At 43.8% G+C, this 18476-nt stretch overlaps 1 protein-coding gene across 2 annotated transcripts; it reads right to left on the bottom strand.

The window, feature by feature from the left end:
• Positions 1–2206: 2206 nt before the first annotated feature.
• B9D1 (B9 domain containing 1) lies at positions 2207–12723 on the bottom strand. Of its 2 annotated transcripts, XM_050967316.1 has the most exons (7): positions 12599–12723; positions 12240–12308; positions 10739–10850; positions 9961–10057; positions 9274–9336; positions 4496–4563; positions 2207–4304 (listed from the first exon to the last, which is right to left on the bottom strand). In XM_050967316.1, exons 1-7 carry the CDS (start codon positions 12665–12667, stop codon positions 4159–4161), a joined length of 624 nt encoding a protein of 207 aa, XP_050823273.1. In that variant the 5' UTR covers positions 12668–12723; the 3' UTR covers positions 2207–4158. The 2 variants fall into 2 exon arrangements, with proteins under 2 accessions (XP_050823273.1, XP_050823274.1); XM_050967317.1 differs by lacking the exon at positions 12240–12308 and having other exon boundaries at positions 12599–12721.
• Positions 12724–18476: the final 5753 nt, after the last annotated feature.

The following is an 18476-nucleotide window of genomic DNA, read 5'->3' as shown; positions in this document are numbered from 1 at the left end:
AAGGCTGAGGGAGTTGGGGAGCTAACGGACAGTCTCTGGAGCCAGTGTGTTGACAGCCATACAGGTAATGAAGGAGTGACACTGATTGCCATTTACTCTTGGGGGAATTCTGCACCACTGCACAATGCAGAATTTTGCAGAAATGAACATAGGGTGTGCAGAATTCCTCCCCCCAGCCCTGAAAAGGGCTGCAGTGCTGCTGGCAGCCACTAGAGGCCACTGGACCTGGCAGAGCCAGCTCGCACATAGAAGACACTGGGTGTGTGCATGGGGGGCGGGGATTAGGGAACGAGAGGGTTTCTGGCAGATGCAGTTCCCAGCATGCCCTGGGGGAAGGAGACCGCAGCGCACAAGAAACTTCATGCAAGCCTGGGACCAAGCAGCAGGCTGTTTCTCCCTCCGGATTCCTGGGCTGGGGGGGAGGGGTGGGAACTGGGTGTCTGTGCTGGGGGAGCCATGTCTGGGCTCTGGGAAGGGATGAGGGGTGCTGGGCTTTGTAGTGGGAGAGAGGGTGCAGGTATCTGGGCAAGGGAGGAGAGGTGTGGGCATCTGGCCTCCCAGCTGGGCTCTGGGGGTGGGAGAAGGGGACAGAGAAACAGGAACTGGGCTGTCATAGGTGTTTCTTTAACTCTCTACTTCTGGGGGAATTTGTATGTGTGTCTGTATTGTTACAGGCATACTTGCTGACAGGTATCTTGAAATAAATTACCAAAATAACTGAAAACTAGTGTGATGATGTCATGTTATGTTGACAAATAAAAGTTGCAGAATTTTAAAATATTGTGTGCAAAATTTTTATTTTTTTGGTGTGGAATGCGCCCAGAAGTAGCCGTTCTAGGATCTGCCAGGAGTCATTGTACTTGGTATTTTGATAGCACAAGACACGTACATGGTGCTGCACAACAGGCAAACCACCAGACACTGAAATGTCCCTGCTCTGAAGTGCTTACCTACTAAGGCCACGTCCAGACTAGGAATTAAAATCGATTTTAGATACGCAACTTCAGCTACGGGAATAACGTAGCTGAAGTCGAATTTCTAAAATCGAGGTACTCACCCGTCTGGACGGCGCGGCATCGATGTCCGCGGCTCTCCGTGTCGATTCCGGAACTCCGTTCGGGTTGACGGAGTTCCGGAATCGATGTAAGCGCGCTCAGGGATCGATACATCGCGTCCAGACTAGACGCGATATATCGATCCCCGAGCAATCGATTTTAACCCGCCGATGCCGCGGGTTAGTCTGGACGAGGGCTAAGGCACAGGATCCCAACACCTTGAAGACAGGATTAAAAGAATGGGATGATCTTAAAGAGGGACCCTCAAGAAGCACAAAGACAATAGACGTTATAAAAACGTAGTTGACAGATGTGACACTCACTGTATCATCTAAAATGCAGACATTGTCTCTAAGGTACTGTGATTAGATTATTGATTTGAAAATACACTGAATTGGAAAATATTCCCCCCCCCCCCGCCAGTTTAGAGTGGTTAACACCTGCGTGTCACTAATGCCAAGAGAGAATTATTTCAATCCATCAGGTCATGGTTTTACCTGGCGAGTATGGCCAACAAGGCATGTTCTTACAGCCTTAGTCGAAGGAGCCCTCACCAATCTCAGCCAAAAAAAGACAGCGGAAGAATGGAAACAGGAGGAAGGAACAATGAATAACATAAATGGCAACTTCAAACTATTATGTGAAATTTGTATGTGAAATCCCCTTAAAATTTGTAATTATACAAGCTCATGTATCCACAATGCCCTATAGTGTTGGATGTGAACAAACTCCTTGTATCACTGTGGGAGTGAAGTTTGGACTTTTTCCTCAGTTTAATAGGGTACCATGCATGGAATCATCATGCAATTTTGCTCTAATTGGACAGGGATATTAAATCATTTCAAGTCAGTAAAAATCTCGTGTATTATATTTCGCTTGTGCTACATTATTTCTCTCTGCTTTTCAAACGTTTCAAATCTGGTCTATCAAGGTACTTATATGGCTACCCTCACTGTTGTAACCGACTAGGTATTTAAAAAAAACTCAACAATCTCTCTTTCTCCTACAGCAGCCAATAAACAGGAAAAATAGTCTGATTAATTTGAGCTCAGTTGTGGCTTTGTTGTATAATGGGTGGTAGTGTTATCATTCAAAAAGCACAACGAAGATAGAGAATAAAAGCTAATGTATGAAAAATAATGTGAACACCACACATTTGTAAAATCATTTATAAAAGTACAAAATGATTAAGTAACAGAGCAAAATTCCAAGGTGCTTTACAAGATCTTCATTTAGATTTACAAAACACAGTGTTCAAGGTGTACAGCTTTACATACACAAGGAATTCTAGTACTCTAAATAGCACGCTTTATTTAATATTACTATGCATGTGCAGTGGTTCAAAATTTGTTTTTCTTTGTGCTTGTTTTTCCAAAAGATTTTTAATGTATCAGTGACTTCTAAACAGGGTGAAATAATATTAAGTCTGGTCTTCTCATGGTATTTGAAGTCAAAATGTGCAAACCATGTACCCAAATACAGTCTCTCAAATTGACTAAATAATCACGTCTTGCTATGGATTTAAGTTCTGTAGTTTGGACACAAAGGATGGTGGAAAGATCATAAGAAGACTAAAGCTTGTGTTACTTTGGACCAATAAATGGTTCCCTTAAGGAAAAAAAACACACAAAAGACAAAAAATATAAATATTGAGCTATTTGGGTTTATTCAACCCAAATGCAGAGCTCTAATATCAGCTTAGCTGAGAGTCATGTGAACGGTCAGGGAAGGGAGGACATTCAGGGTTTGTCTACATTGCAGTAAAAAACCCACAGCACTGAGTCTCAGCAGCCAGGTCAACTGATTCAGGCTTGGGCTGCAGGGCTAACATTGGCAGCGTAGATGTTTGGGCTCAGTCCGGCACCTGGGCTCTGAGACCCACCCCCCTTACAGGGTTTCAGAACCAGGACTCCAGCCCGAGCCCAAACATCTACACAGCAATCTTACAGTCCCGCAGCACAAGTCAGCTGACCTAGGCCAGCTGCGGCCTTGCCCACTGCTCTTTTACTGCAGTGTAGACATAGCCTTGGAATGAAGGCCTTTCTTTGTACCCTCAAACTGCAGCCAGCTGAGAAGAGTGTGTTAGCTTTGGAGCTGTTGCCATGTACTGTAACAAGAAACAACATTACGACAATTTCTAAGGTTATCCAAACAGTGAGGAAAACCTTCATAAATCAAACTGGAAATTCAGCACGTTAATTTTCCTTACTGTGTTTGTTAGCTACTGAAAGCCATGGTATAGGACCCATCTAAACAATTACCTGCCTCACAGAGTATCCTGGACTGCCATTAGAATGCTGGATTTGTGAGAGCACACTCATTTCATTGCCATCATCACAGAGTTATTACTTAGCTTACTGTGGAATCAAGCAAAGGGAAAAGCTGGGCTAAGAGGACAAGGGGAGAAGTACCTTCAGCAATAACAAAGAAAATGCACAAATTCCAGAAAGTTGCATAACCAGGAAGAGATGGCCCTGACTGCTACTCCTGGCAATCCCTTACAGCAGAGGGGATCCGTAACAGGGGGATCCGTAACAGGGTGAGCCAGAGGATTCCCCATTGCTTATGGCTGAGTGCACGTCCTGTTTACTCAGGCAGTGTGCTCTTTTCCAGATCCTCACACCGAGATCTATTTCTCCCTCAATAGCTGCACTTAAATCTCAATGGTGCCAAATGAGAGGTAAATGCACGAAGCAAGGGGATATTAAACACCTAACTCTCTGTGAATTTCCCCTGCCCCCCCCCCCGAAAAAACCCACTTTTTTGTTGCTTTTGCAGAAGAACGTGCATGAATGTGCCACTGAAATGTTCTCAGATTCCCTTCCTTTAGGAAGGTATTGCAATTTGAATTTTCCACTACCACTTCAAAATCATTAGTAAACAATTTTAGGCCTGCATTGATGTTTGGAATATATGAAACCATTTTTTAAAAACAAAATGTAAACTGGCTATTCGTTAACTAAAAAGTGTACAAAAGGTTATGATAGAAAGGTATTTTGCAACACACCTTATGGCTTGAGCTTTCATATTAAAATAGAAAATCAGTACAAGTACGGTGTTTGCCTCCCACGCGTGTCTTTGAAAATTCCTCCCACTCCATCACTTAATGGTTATGAATCCCATCTGTAAGAGACACCACTGAAGGGTTCTGCATGTCTGACGGGCTTACGTCATAGCCCAGTTTCTTCATGTCTTTAGTCACCACATTGAAGGAAATGGTTACAAAGCCTTGGGATCGCACCATGATCACTAGAAATAGGAGGACAACACCATTAGCCAGTAAAGCTGGTTGAACAGTCATTAGATATCTCACAGAATACCAGGACCTGGTGTTCTCAATATGCTCAATTAACCTCCTAAAGCATTAACAAGAAACGGACTGGCCAAGATCTGGTCCATAGTAATAGAGGAGTTAGAGACAGTAATTCCTGATCATTTACCTTCTCGGCCTTCTCCCTGCGCCACCACTTTTGGGTCAGTGAACTCTGGATATCTTCCCATAAGCCAACTTGGAGAAGGAGAAAAGAAAACAACTCAATGATGTGTCATACTTTGTAGCATTTAGAATTGTTATAAGGAAGGTTCATCGTATGCACCGAAATAAAAGAATATGTTTCCCCCTGTTCATAGTAGGAATTTTTAAAGCTTGATATATTTTTTTCCTTGCTACTTATCTACTTTGATCAAAGGTAAATGTCACCTCTGGATTACTGACCAGTTTTCCTTTTTTCCTAATTTCACCTATATTCTATTAAATTTAAAAAGCGACAAAGTGTCCTGTGGCACCTTATAGACTAACAGAGGTATTGGAGCATAAGCTTTCATGGGCAAATACCCACTCGTCACACGTTAAGTTTTAGTTATTTCTGAGTGAGGGAGGGTCAGTTTATGTCAAAGATATTTTAATAACACCTAATTTTAAGGATCTGGGTGGGGGGGACCTAACAGCTATAACAAATACATGTTGGACAGGGAAAAAGTTATGTCCAGGAGTCCTCATTCAGGAGAAATTTGTGCAAGTATATGCTTCACCATTCCTTTATAGATCGTCCTTTGGGTGGGAGGCCTACAGAAAATAAAAGCCTTTGGCTAACTTATTTACAGCAGTATTTTAAGACTAATTTAAGGACAGATTGCGATACACCTGCTCACACTGTACACTGAATGCAATGCAAGTCCTTCTGTTGACTTCACTGAGCACTGGATCAGGCACATTGAGTAATATCTTATGCTGCAAGAATTCCCATTGAAATGAATGGGACAACTTACTTGTGGAGTACGGTACCACTAACGTTGAGGTGTTTATGATTCTATCACAATCTGATTGTTAAAGATTAGCATGCTAAAACTAGGAAGTGTTTACTCTCAGTGGAAGTTCTTTGAATAACCACAGTAAACCAGTGTTTAAATTTGCCCACAGATCACAAATTAAAATAAGTCCTCCCACCGCAGGTTCTATTTTGGCTGCCCCATAAAGGAAACACTCCATTGTTGAAATATTATGAAATGCTTTCCTGACTCCCCTCCTGATCCTTTCACTCATATTTTAAAATCCCTATTATCTATCGCATTTCTACGCTACTCTATCATAGTATATTGCGTTAGAAATTGCATTGAGTGTGCCATAATAGGCCAACAGAAGGTTAAAAAGCTGCCTAGACTTTGGGAAGAATTCCTGTTTTTCTTTCTTTAATATACATATCTGAGGCAGTACAGTTTGTTCTCTGGTGCCAGAAGTTTTCATCTGGTAAAAAGAGAAGTAGTTGCAGTGCTGTCATGATTATACTACATTAATGTGTTTATTAAAACATACAGAGGCTAACTTGCCTTACCTGATTACAACTCTCTCTCTTTAAACTCAGCTATATTCCTGCTACTTTACATCTCAACTCCATGTTACACACTACTAAACTGCTTAACCTATTCAACAAATAGCCCAAATCATTCCACAAGGTGTTTCTATCCTGCACGGCTGGCATATTTCAATCTCTATTGTCAGAGGCATTAAAACAGCTGAATTTAACTCAGGACCCTGTGATATTTCACAAACAAACTCTGGGATCTATAAAATGTTTCCCCTCTGGGCCACTGCTTTTAATACAGATGGACAAATCTGTCTGAAATGTTCAATTAACTCAGAGAAAAGTTACTTCTGGAGTATGAATGATGGAATCTTCACTAACACAGACTAGAGGGTATTCCGCCAATATGTGGGGCCCTTTCCCGCACAAGGAGGAAGAGACTAGTGGACAATTTAGTTTAGAACAATTGTGAAGAACAGGCAGACCAAATCTGGATTCACTGCACAATGCAGTGTCTAGATCAGCTGTACATAACCTCAAGGAGCCACTCCTTTAACAGAGTTGCAAAAAGCCATACCAAATTGCATGTGCCATACAAAAGTTAACATAAGTTAATCAGAACAGATAAAGTTTATAACAGGAGCAGTAGTATTGGGGTTCAAGAAACCTTTAACGGTCCCACTTCACCACTAGTTTCAAGAAGCCAAATTCTGTCAACGTACTAACCATCTACAGCTTGTTTCAATGTGTAATTTCCATCCACCACAGCTGGTCAGTAGCACAAATTCAGAATTAACCAGTTGGAGTGAGAGAGAATATGAGTTTTTTCAGCAATCAATGCATCATCATCAGGATGTCACCTGACAATTTACTAAAATACAGTAAAAGAGCCATCTGCAGCGCAAGGATCAATGGCTACTGACTGAATGCATCTTGCCCTCTGATTTTATTGCCCAAAATGTAATATAGTTACTAAAACAGATTAGATTTTTAAGTGGATAAGGTGCATAGTAGCCAAGCATATTATAGATCAGGGGTAGGCAACCTTTCAGAAGTGGTGTGCAGAGTTTTCATTTATTCACTAATTTAAGGTTTTGCGTGACGGTAATACATTTTAAAGTTTTTAGAAGATCTCTTTCTCTAAGTCTATAATATATAACTAAACTATTGTTGTATGTAAAGTAAATAAGGTTTTTAAAATGTTTAAGAAACTTCATTTAAAATTAAATTAAAATGCAGAACTCCCCTAGACCGGTGGCCAGGACCTGGGCATCGTGAGTGCCACTGAAAATCAATTCACGTGCCGCCTTCAGCACGTGTGCCATAGGTTGCCTACCCGTTGTAGATTGTTACAGCATGTACACTGTTAGGTCCAGCGCAGGGATCGGCAACCTTTGGCACGTGGCCTGACAGGGAAAGCCACTGGCGGGCTGGGCTGGTTTGTTTACCTGCAGCATCCGCAGGTTCAGCCAATCGCAGTTCCCACTGGCCACGGTTTGCCATTCCAGGCCAACTGGGGCTGCGGGAAGGGCGCCAGCACATCCCTCGGCCCGCCCTTCCCGCAGCCCCCATTGGGAGAGAGAAAATTTGGATTCTAATGACAGTCTTGACACTAATTTGCTGCATGATGAAGGACAAGTCTTGTAGTGCCCCTGTGTCTTAGATTTCCACAACTGTAAAATGGGACAAATTATTGCCATTGCATGGAATTTTCAAAAGCATGTAAGTGACTGTCAATGAGACTTGTACTTCCAAGTAACTCAAGAGTTTTTTTTTTAAATTCAACCCGTTCTTTACACATGGAGGCTGATTTCCATAGCTGCCTAATGGATTTCAATGCCCAGGTCCCCTTCAATTGAATAATAATTCCTAGCTCTCATCATCATGATTTTATCACCACTTGTCATGAGTAGATCTCAAAGTATTTTATAAAGGAGATAAGCATCATTACCCCAATTTTACAGATGGGGAAATTGAGACACAGAGGTGAAATGACTTGCTCAAGGTCATAGGCACCGACTTCCCATCTGTCCCATGGGTGCTCGACTCCCCCTGCCCCACCCTCACCCCAAGTCCACCCCTTTCCCCCAAGTCCCTGCCTCTTTACCGCCTCCTCACCTGAGCATGCCACATCCCCACTTCTCTCTCCCCCCTCCGCTTCCTCCCCCCGGAAAGCCCTAAGAGCCACCAAACATCTGTTAGGTGGTGGGAGGGAAGCGCTGGGAGGGGGAGGAGCAATGACGCGGCACGCTCAGGGGAGGAGGTGGAGAGCAGGGGGTGGGTGCTGGGGAAGGTTGGCTGCCAGTGGGTGCGGAGCACCTGCTAATTTTTCCCGTGGGTGCTCCAGCCCTGCAGCACCCACGGAGTCAGTGCCTATGCCCAAAGTCACCCAGCACTCCACTGACCAAGTCAGGAATAGAACCCAGGTTCCTGAGTCCCAGTCCGGTGCTCTACCCACGAGGTCACACTGCTCCCTCAACCAGAGCTACTTGGACAGGACTCAGATGTGCGCAAAGACATCCCAGTGGGTTTCAGGACTAACTCCTTAACCATGCGCCCACTGCAGCTGGATATGGGATGTCCTATTTTCTACAAGCATTTTCTGTGAAGCTCAAGGTCTCCATCAGTTCTGGCTCTTAAATACTGAGATTTTATGACAGGATGGAGGGAAAAAAAATGAGGGAGAAAAACAATAAAAATTCATGTACAGAGGAAAAAGAGGCAGTTACTGTTCAAGAAAAAGAACTGATTACAACCAATAAATTCTGGCACTCATTCTTAGAACGTAAAAATGTCCCTTGTGGAACAGTCCAATTATATTTTTAAAACATATTATGCTGTACTTAACATTCTGCATCCTCATAATGATTGTTTTCATTATGGAGTAATTCCTGCAGCAGATGTTGCTGAATTACATGAAGAAAGATAAGTGTAATACTAGTGAAATCTATTCTAGAAAGAAATGAATGTGTTTACTTCAATTCTACATAGGAAGCCAGTTTGCTTACTCGCACAATTTCATCAGTGTCAATGTTTTTTCTTTTGGAAGCTTCAGAGAATAGAAGGGAACATGTGGTTGTTTGCCTTTGCTATCATTTGGTGGCTACTTTTCAAAAAGACACAGTGCTATACTGGCAGCAATACTGCAAGTGCTTTTCAAATTCACACTTTCAAATCCATGGATAACAAAAAGGAAGAAGTTACAGAGCATTACTCCAAGCAGACTGCTAATGTTAAATTTTAGAGTAAGGCTTTGATGGATAAAGCCACATTGTCCATGAAACTCATAGGACTGTCTTTAACCTTAAAAAAAAAAAAACTCACAAGTGCGTGCACATACTGAGTAGTCAGACACACCATCAATTAAAACAAAAATGTCCTTTCCCATGTTACTAATAACACCTTTGGATTATTACCTTGTAATTTTTTGCAGCTTAGACGTGGATTCTGGAACAAACATAGGAATGGTTCTTCTATGACTGAAATGGAATTGATAAAGAGAGAGAACTTATTGATGAAATAAACCTAATGCCAATTTCCAATACTCCTGTATTTACTATGATAATGAAAGTCCAAATATAGATTTAAAAAATGTGAGACATCCAGAAGTAACTTGTAAGTAATGAATTCAAACTTTCCTATGTGCAGCTTGCATGGGGAACTTGCAAAGGGCACAGGAGAGGCCAGCTAGGGGAGCACCTTCAAACCCAAGTGGTACAGTCTGCACGACAGACACGACAGTGCTGAAGCGAAGACTTGCAGGCCCAGATCCTCCAAGGCATTTAGGTGCCTAGCTCCCACTGAAAGCAATAGGGGTTTGGTGCCTCAATCGCTTTGAGGATCTGGGCCAGTTTGTTCAACTGCCCTCCCCCCTCCACAAATTAAAACCAAACCTGCACTGAATAAAAAGCAAGGCTCAGGTCCAACGACCAAGGCTTGTGCCAGATAATAGATTCCATACCTGTGGCGTAAGCAAGTTATACAGACACTTGGGGGGCACTTATTTTGGCTCTGATTATTTTACTTTAGAAAAGAGGGAGCTGAGATCAAATTGTATTTGGGAGGAACATTTGAAACCAAAACAATAACCATCTTTAACCCACCTTCCAGGTGTGAACGGAACATGAACAGCTCCATAACCTCGGACGACATCATTTCCAAAAAGATCAGGTCCATAGACACTTACCACTATTTGTGGCCCTTAAAAAGAAAATAGGAGTTAATATAAGGGCAAGGACCAGGAAGGGGATGGATATGGCCCTATAATTTCTTAAACTCATTCCTAATTTACTTTTATTTAACATTACCTGAAAGCAAGAGTCAAGAACTGCAGGGACAAAAATGTATTTATTTACCTGCATTAGGGAACTAAACGCCAGTGTGTATAAGAAAGTAAACAGTGCTAACTGTATTATTGAATTAGTGTAAAGCTTTCTGGTTTCTAAGAAAGAGTCTCATTCAGGAAAGGTAATATTAAAAGAAATATGGTACCCCTCAGAGTGCACAGAATCTATTCTAAGCAAGTTTAATTGCCAGAAATGATAAAGGGGGAGCCCACAGTAATTTCATCTTGGGAAACTTCAAAAAATGAATTGCCTAAAAGTACCATCAAGAGAAAACACAAACTGGACTCAATAGAACAAAAGTCAAAAATTAATCTGTAATGTTGGGCTTCCCTTCATTCACAAGGCAAAAGGTGACATGCAGAACCATGCATATTTGTGACTCTCCAACAATTGCTGGGCATAGTCTCCCTTATCCAGAAGGTCATACTAGCATATGCTATGAAGATGCAAAGGACTCTCAGCCTACCAGTCCAGAACTACAATCTTCATGTACTAAATACCTGTATTCAGCCATACATCTTTGTGGTTTACTTACAGCCAGAGGGGTTGGTACTTTTAAAGGTGATGTCAATTGGAAAATTCCACACAAGGGCTTGCTGTGCATCTCTGTTTTTAGAGGTGATCTGAGATATTCCCTCTTCCAAACCCTAAAACAAGAGCTTACATATTGTACAAATACAAGCTGCTGCTGTTTACTCACATTACAGAGTGGAAAGTGCATATGCTTTTAGTGAATATAAAACTTCTTTGCCTGTTTGCAGACAGACCACCTGGACCAAGTTCCAGACCCTGGCCCAAAGAGCTTATATTTTTAATAACCAAAGCTCCTTAACCTTCAATTTGTACATACAATATTTTGCATGTGCAAATGCAGGGTTGGGCAAACAAATTGATGCAAAATTAAACCCATTTAAAATCTGACCCTTATTCCTACTAATTAGCAAGTAGCTAATCTTATCAACATTTATGAAGAGCATTGACTGCATTCATAATAACTAAAAAAAGTGTTTTGAATATGTAAACCACAAAATAAAGGATAAGTATAACTAAACCCACAACACACAGCACATACACAGCATTCTAGTTTTTCAAAGCACTGTACCAACATTAATACGTCTCTTCACTTCCTCTGTGAAGTGGAGAAGGAATAATTCATCTCATTTTCTAAACAAGGGAATAATAAAACACAGAAAAGTGAAATGACTTGCTCAAAATTCAGTGGCAGAGATGGTATTAGAGTTTAGGATATATTCCCAGGGCTGTGCTCAGTTCATTAGACCAGTGGTTCTGAGCCATGGGTCTGGGGCCCCCTGGTGGGCCACGAACAGGTTTCAGGGGTCTGCCAAGCTGGCCCAGTGTTAAACTCGCTGGGGCCCAGATCAGAAAGCCAAAGCCTTGCCATGTGAGGCTGAAGCCCAGGGCCCTGAACCCTGCCACCTGGGGCTGAAGTTGAAGCCTTTGTGAGGCCCCCAGTGTTGTGCGGCCCTGCGAAACAGCCTTGCTTGCTACCCCCTAATGCTGGCTCTAGCTTTTATATGTAGAAAAAAAAGTAGCTGAGGCACAACTGGGCCGTGGAGTTTTTAACATGTTGGGGGGGGGGTCTCAGAGAGAATGAGGTTGAGAACCCCTGCACTAGACCACTCCACCTTTCCACGACAATAAAGGGAAAAAGACACTTGTAGTCATTGTCCCCCCTCTTTCCCCAAATCCTACTGAGTTATTTTCTTTATTCGTATTAGCGTGGCATCTAGGAGCCCCAGTCATGGGCCAAGACCCCATTGTGCTAGGCGCTGTACAAACACTGACGAAGCGGGTATTCACCCAGGAAAGCTCACGCTCCAATAGGTCTGTTAGTCTATAAGGTGGCACAGGGCTCTCTGCTGCAAGCACCGAAGAGAGTCCCTGCCCCCGGGGGTTACGTTTCCCCTGCCCACAGGCCTGACCCACTGAACTCCGCGAGCCGCGCTGTGTGGGATTTGGGGGCGCGGCTCCACGGGCGGTGGCACAGCCACGGGCAGACGCAGCGGGGCACTCACCGTGGTGGGGGCCCAGTCGTGGCCGTAGACGAAGCAGTACTTGCAGTAGAGCTCGTCAAACGCTGGGAACTGGAGAAGAAAGGGAGGCCCAGGTTACCGGCCCGGGGAGCCCCACCCTTTAGCTGCCCTCCAGCCCGGGCCGGCGGGGGCTAATGCCCCAGCTCTGGCAGCCTGCCGAGCCGCGGTGCTGGGACCTTGCCATGGGCTCGTCCTGGCACGGAGCGGAGCCAGGGGAGGCGGGCGCCGGGCAACGGCACCACCAGGCCGGCGGGGCCGAGCCACGGCGCGCGGCCCGGGCGGGGGAGCCCGGGGGAAAGGGCCTCAGAGACCCCCCCGAAGGCCCGGCCGGCCCCGCTTACCTGGGCGCTTTCGATCTGCCCGTTCACCATGAGCAGGAAGACGGTGGGGGAGGCGGCGGCGGCTGCCATGGCGCCGGGGGCCGATCCCGGCCCGTTGCTAGGGGCCGCTCTCTCGGCCCGCCTTGGATACCGGCCCGGCGGACGGCAGGGCGGCCGGGACAAACTTCCTGCCACGGAGCGCAGCGCGAAGGGGGGCGAGGGCAAGGGGTAGAACCCTGCCTCTCCAGAAAGGGGAAGGGGTCTCCCATCCCCCACCTCAATAACTCCCCAAGGGGAGGGTTCCCTCCCCAGGAGAACGGGGGTGCTAGCCCTACAAGCAGAGGGCACCCCCAGTCCCTCACCCCAAACAGAAGGGGGGGTGCATGGGGGAGGGGGTGCCAGGCAGGGGCCCTGGCTACAGCAGGGCAATCTGCACTGATGCACCCCCCTGGCTGTCACCCAGAAGGGCAAGCTCAGCGTAAGCGTCTCTTTCACCAGCAGAAGTCGGTCCAATAAATGATATTATCTTACCCACTGTGTCTAACATCCTGGGACCCACCCGGTGACACCGCCACTGCAAACGCACCAAAAGGGCCCCAGTGCGACCCCTACGCTACAGGCTGACTTGGCAGAAATTAATTTTTTTTTATTTCATAAGATTGATGTTTCTTTTTAAGCATTTTCTTCTATTTTTTCACTTTTCATGGTTGGCAAAATTATGGGATTTAAGCTTTTATTTTTATCTATTTAAATGTTCACAGTTGCAGGAAATTATCAGGGGGAGGATCAGAGAGTAATTATTTAATGAGGTAGATGCTGAGATTGAAAAGGTTAAAGCTTTATAGCCATTAAAACTGCAAATTGTCAATGTTGTGTGTCAGAATATACAACATATAAATATTCTTAAACTCTGATACGTTCTCAAGCAGCATTTTCCTTACTTTACCTATCTGTAAATTTCAATTGTTATCGATGGAAATATTTTTCATGGGTTTGTTTGTGTGTGTTTGGTAAAATTGACATGTACTGACCTTTACCGATACAAATCTAATCCTTCCAACCCCATTTACAAGGGTGTGGTACATCTGCATCAGGGGATTTTGCACCAGGATCTATACACCTCGCTATGCTAGTGCCAATTACTCTAACATAATCAGGGCCTTGTATTCCATGGACTTGGGAGTCCCTGTCATTCATCTCACCTCTGACTCTGGGTGCAGTGCTTCTTTGCAGAGGAAAATTCCAGCCAACAGGGTACCTTCCCCCCAAGCAATTTCCACAACAGTGATTCGGTTAGAGTATATGTATGCCACAGTCAGAGGTGTGACTGCAACCTATGTAGACGTACCAGAGCTAGCTTTGATCTCTAGCTATCTTGAATAACAATAGCAGTGAAGTCCTGGCAGCAGGGGCTGACCAAGCCTGCCTGGGGCCCTAGCTCCACTCCGGTGACTAGCAAAGCCACGGGGACACCCATGTGTGATGAGCCTTGGAGGCCACTAGATGTCACGGTTACCCCACACAAGTTTGAAATGCAAACCTCAGGACAGCAGGGGCATGACCTGATTTTAAAATCACTGACCTACACTTTGTTTTTTATACCTCAAAAACTGCCTTACCCCATGTGTGGGCAAATTCCAACCACACATTAGTCAGCCACTGTCAGGGGTTAGGAAGAGATTTATTACATAATCATCCATTGCAGGGTTTCTTGCATCTTGTTGCGAAGTATTTGGTACTGGTGCACTGTCAGAGACAGGATACTGGGTTAGGTGGGGTATGGATCTGATTGTGCATAGCAGTTATGTTTCTGGCCTTCCTTGCTCTCCAAAAAATCACAGCTAAGGCAGGAAAGAGGCTTAATTCTTCATCTGAACAAAACTTTCTGCAGTGAACATTTCAGGAAAGACCCTGTGACATTTAGAAATATTCAGCCCTGTATAAAATATTGACAAAGCTCATGGAGTGATTTTATACATGGTAAGAACTGAGGAGCTGTTCTAGAGACCCTCGAAATCTGGGAATCTCTTGGTTTCTGGGGTCCATTTTAGCCTTTTGGTCGGAACGTTAAAAAAGTGTTTTCTCTAGTTCTGTAAACCAAACCAGTTCTCTGCGATAGTTTCCCACTTGTTGAGCTGCATGGTGGCCAGTGGAGAAGTTGAATCAGCACAGCAGGCTCCAGATGGTAGTACTGGAGTTGTTGGATTGTCTCCTCCTCTCCATGTACAGCCAGTCTAGTCCCATCCATAAACTAGTCAGAAAGGAAGGTTTGGGGGTCATTCCCATGCTGCAGTGATAGATCTTCCCCAGCCCAAACAAGCTAGTGCACCACATGGGACGGACCAAAGTGGGTGTCATGAGAGGGAGGATGTCGGCTAGGGGAGGAGGAGAAAGAGAAAGTTTGCAGATTGGGGCCCAGGTATCAGAAATGTGGCATGCTTGAAAGTGAGGTGACCCTTATCTTACCAGCCCCCCAAATCCATCCTGCTATTAACCACTGACAGCCTGGTACATCAGAATTCCTGCTTGGCAGCCTGGATTTGATGTGTAGAAATCTGATCATTTAATAAACTGACCTCACCCCTTACATTGAGTGCTTAGACCAACGATGTAGCTACGTGAATATGGCAATCAGCTCTGATTTTAGTTTATTTAATTTATCCTGTAGTAGGGTGACCACCTTTTTGGATGGAAATAAGGGAAAACCACATGAAAAATAAGGGACAACATTTTATTTTAGGGGACATTTTAGATAAATACTACTTCCCTTAGCATATCATGAATTTTCTCTCAAGTGTACGTTTCCTCTGCCCCCATGTACACTATGCAATTATCACAAGCTTCAATTTAATATTTAAAATGATCAAGAGGTGTCCCTTAAAATAAAGGACAGCTAGTCACTCTATCCAGAATATAGAATCACAAGTGCATTTAGATATCACAAGTCCAATCCAGCTTGCATGGAAGTTTTCCCATTGACTTTAATAGAACCTGGACAGGGCCTCACTTCTATTTATTATTTGCAGTGTTGTTGGAGCCATGTTGGTCCCAGAATATTAGAGAGACAAAGTGGGTCAGTTAATATCTTTTACTGGACTGACTTCTGTTGGTGAAAGACAAGATTCCAAGCTTACCATAAATATTTATTACCCATAGAGTATATTCCTAGTACAAAAACCAGTCCAAGCAAATTCCATTTTATTCTCGAATATCCAAATAATCACTACAACCAGATCCAGGAAACAGTGAACTATTCACATCATCTTACCTATACTGTGCAGATTCTAGCAGTCATTGTACAGATGAATTGCAAATGAAAAAAATTGTACATTTTATGGTTGTGTAAAGACACCCTCAAAGTTTGCTTTATTCCAAACTAAAGATTCTTCTGATTCCTTTTTACATTAAATATAAATGATCAAAGTCTACAATTATCTCTGTTGGTCCTCCAGCACTTAAATCAAACTATATGACTCTATAAACATGTAGTGCTGCTAATGGCCACTAGATATCACCAGTGCTGTACCAGTTGCAGTACAGAAGTGAGATTCAAACAGCCAGACCCGTTAAAAGGAAATATGTTACACACTAATGTTGAAATAAAGTTTAAAGGCAGCACAATATTTTACATGGCAAAAATGACCATATAGTTTCTGCACAGTAATTGTTAAACCCATAAGCTCATGATATCTAAGGAGCTCTGTCATTACAGGATCATTCTTGCAGGTTGTGTTATAAAATGGGAATTACGACGAGGTGCATATTATTATAAAGAAAGGGTTCACAGTGCATTTTACTGCATAATAAAATTAACATAACGATAGTATTTAATGTACGGCCCATCATCTGAAGAAGCTAAAATGGCTTCACAATTGCTCTGCCTACAAACGCACTGCAACACAGCCACCTTAGGGGTGTTGTGGGGTATCCAGCTAGCCTGGAACTGTGGGGAGAAGGGAAATTTTGCCTAAGAGTGACGCATGCCCGTTTGGCTGATACAGCAGGGACTGAATTTGGGATTGTCCAGTGCTAAAAGCCTGGTCTATATGTCAAAGTTTTGCTGGCATAAAACAGCTCTGCCAGAAAAACCTGAGCGTAGATAGTTACTCCAGCAAAAAAAGTCCTTTTGCTGGTATTGCTTATTTCATTTGGGGACCTGGTATAAGCTGCTGGCAGTAGCACTCTTTGGCTGGCATAAACTGCGTCTCCACTAGGAGGGTTTGCTCCTGTAGTGTTACCGGTATAACTATACCAGAAAACCCTTTCTAATGTAGACAAAGCCTGAGTCTTTACAATCTGAGCTATAGAGCCATGCTCTGTAGGGGAGTTGGAACATCTCCACATCTTCTGTGGACTGGGGACATACAACACACCCTGATCAGTGGCTTTCAGCAGCACCCCAGGGAAATCTACTGCTCTGATTGTTAATGTCCATAGAGCGTAGACTAGCTTTGAGGTCTCACCCAAGATCTCCTAACAAAGGGTCTTGCACAGACAGGGCACGGGACAGCCTGCCATGGCTGAGCCGTTATCCATCCCTAAAGCAGTGCTTCTCAGGGGCCCAAATCGGTGCAACACAGGTACCCTTTGCTCTGCCCTCTCATTGATATCAGTGGTGATGAACACCTATAAATACCGAGATCTATACTTGAGGCTTAGCAACTCACTCTGAATGGGAGTTAGGAGCTTAAAAGCCTTTGAGCATCTGAGCTTTGGTTCATCCTGGGAGTCACAGAATCATAGAAATGTCAGGCAGGAATGTTACCTAGTTCAGCACCCCACACTAGGCAGGACCAAGTAAACCTAGACCAGTGCATGTCCAATCTGTTCCTGAAAACCTCCAGGGACAGGAATTCCCCAATCTCCCTTGGAAGCCTGGTCCAGAGCTTAACCACCCTTACAGTTAGAATGTTTTTCCTAATATTTAACCTAAACCTCCCTTGCTGCAGATTAAGCCCATTATTTTGTGTCCTACCTTCATTGGATATGCAGAACAACTGATCCCCATCCTCTTTACCTCAGCCCTTACCATATTTGAAGTTTCTTATCAGGTGTTGCCCCCCTCTCCTTTTTTCAAGACTAAATATGACAGGGGTTTTTTAACCTTTCCTCACATGTCGGAGTTTCTAAACCTTGCAGCAATTTTATTGCTCTCCTCTGGACTCTTTGCCCACAACTCCCCTAAAGTGTGAGGCCCAGAATGGACAAAATACTCCAGCTGAGGCCTCACCAGCGCCAAGTGGAGCCAGACATTCACCTCCTGCTCTTAAATAAAATACTCCTGTTAGTACACCCCAGATTGACATTAGCCTTTTTTGAACCTGCATCACATGGCTGATTCATATTCAATTTGTGATCCACTATAACCTCTGGATCCTTTTCAGCAGTACGACCACCTAGACAGATATTCTCCTTTTTGTAGCTGTGCATGTGATTTTTCCTTCCTAAGTGAAGTTATCTGCATTCCTCTTTACTGAATTTCATCTTATTAATTTCAGACCAGTTCTCTAATTTATCAAGGTTGTTTTGAATTCTAACTCTGACCTCCAAAGTGCTTTCAACCCCTCTCACATTGGTGTCATCTGCAAATTTTATAAGCATACCCTCCTTTCCACTATCCAAGTCAGTGAAAATATTGAATAGTACCAGAACCAGAAATGATCCCACTAGATACATCCTCCCAGTTTGACGGCGAATCATTGACAATTACTCTGAGTACACTCTTTCAACCAGTTTTGCACCCACCTTTTTGTGATTTCATCTGAACCACATTTCACTAGTGTACTTATGCAAATGTCATGTGGAATGTATTAGTGCATGGTGATCTCACTGCATTGACTCCCCTATGGCTGTCTAAGGTTTGATCCACACGCAATTTTGTACTGGTATAACTCTTTTG

This window comes from Gopherus flavomarginatus, chromosome 9 (assembly GCF_025201925.1).
Source record: "Gopherus flavomarginatus isolate rGopFla2 chromosome 9, rGopFla2.mat.asm, whole genome shotgun sequence".
NCBI lineage: Eukaryota > Metazoa > Chordata > Testudines > Testudinidae > Gopherus > Gopherus flavomarginatus.
This window is presented reverse-complemented; position numbering and strand designations above follow the sequence as displayed.

Coding starts and splice junctions, on each gene's coding strand:
- B9D1 (XM_050967316.1), bottom strand. CDS start 12,667: ATGGCAGCCGCCGCCGCCTCCCCCACCGTCTTCCTGCTCATGGTGAAC. Junction 10,058..10,738: donor AAGTACCAACCCCTCTGGCT/GTAAGTAAACCA, acceptor TTTCTTTTTAAG/GGCCACAAATAGTGGTAAGT. Junction 9,337..9,960: donor GTTCCGTTCACACCTGGAAG/GTGGGTTAAAGA, acceptor ATTCCATTTCAG/TCATAGAAGAACCATTCCTA.